The sequence below is a fragment of the Bison bison genome, unplaced genomic scaffold (assembly GCF_000754665.1).
Source record: "Bison bison bison isolate TAMUID 2011002044 unplaced genomic scaffold, Bison_UMD1.0 scf7180017864461, whole genome shotgun sequence".
Classification (NCBI taxonomy): Eukaryota; Metazoa; Chordata; class Mammalia; order Artiodactyla; family Bovidae; genus Bison; species Bison bison.
In genome coordinates this window covers 14,333,749-14,334,483 of record NW_011495023.1, presented here as the reverse complement: position 1 = coordinate 14,334,483, position 735 = coordinate 14,333,749, and the positions used below count along the sequence as shown (strand labels likewise).

At 68.3% G+C, this 735-nt stretch overlaps 1 protein-coding gene across 1 annotated transcript in view; it reads left to right on the top strand.

The window, feature by feature from the left end:
- The window catches only part of ST8SIA6 (ST8 alpha-N-acetyl-neuraminide alpha-2,8-sialyltransferase 6), a 165,418-nt gene that overhangs the window by 893 nt on the left and 163,790 nt on the right, over nucleotides 1–735 (top strand). Inside the window, exons 2-3 of the mRNA XM_010860071.1 lie at nucleotides 7–33; nucleotides 499–597. Coding sequence (XP_010858373.1) covers nucleotides 7–33; nucleotides 499–597 — 126 coding nt within the window. The remainder of the gene's footprint in view (nucleotides 1–6; nucleotides 34–498; nucleotides 598–735) is intronic.

Below are 735 nucleotides of genomic sequence, written 5' to 3'. Positions count from 1 at the left end.
CTGGTGCTGGACCGACGCGCCCGCCCGTTCCAGGTACCCACTCGCCCGCCGCGCTCGGGCCGCCCCGCGTGCCGCGCACCTGGGGACCCTAGCCGCTCCGCCACTCCTCTCGGGTGCGCAGACTTTGGCCGGCTGCGAGGACTAGTCGACGGGCAGCGGCGGCCTGGGGGTGGGGTGGGACGGGGGAGTCCGGGAGGCAGCGCCGGATGAGTGGGAGGTGTCGCAGGGGCGACCCTAGCACCGACTGGACACCGACTAGGGCGGAGGGGAACCGGCCAGGGTGGCGAGGGAGCTGCGGAGCCGGACTTGCCGTCGGGTCACCCGAGCTCTCCCTTCTTTCTCTTCCTTCCCGCCCTGAGCCGCTTCAAACTCCGGGGTTGGGAAGCTGCGCCGCGCGAGCCAGGGTTCGCTAGGATGCCCTGGCCGCCTGGCTGCGAGCGCGATGCTGAGCCCGGCTGCCAACTGCTCCTCAACTTAGTTTTCTTCACGGTTGTGCAGGTTCTTGGTGGAAGAAAGCAGGGAGGCCACCCACAGCAGCCCCGCTGCTCCAAGAAAGCTCCGGAGCTCGGCGACCCTGCCCCCGCGCACGGGGAACAGGTATCCGCGGCTCGGGGATGGGGCGCGGCTGCACCCGCAGGACTCGCTTGGGAGTTGTCTGCTTGGGACCACACGATTGTGTGGATTTGTGTGTGTGTGTGTGTGTGAGAGAGAGAGAGAGACAGAGAGACAGAGAGA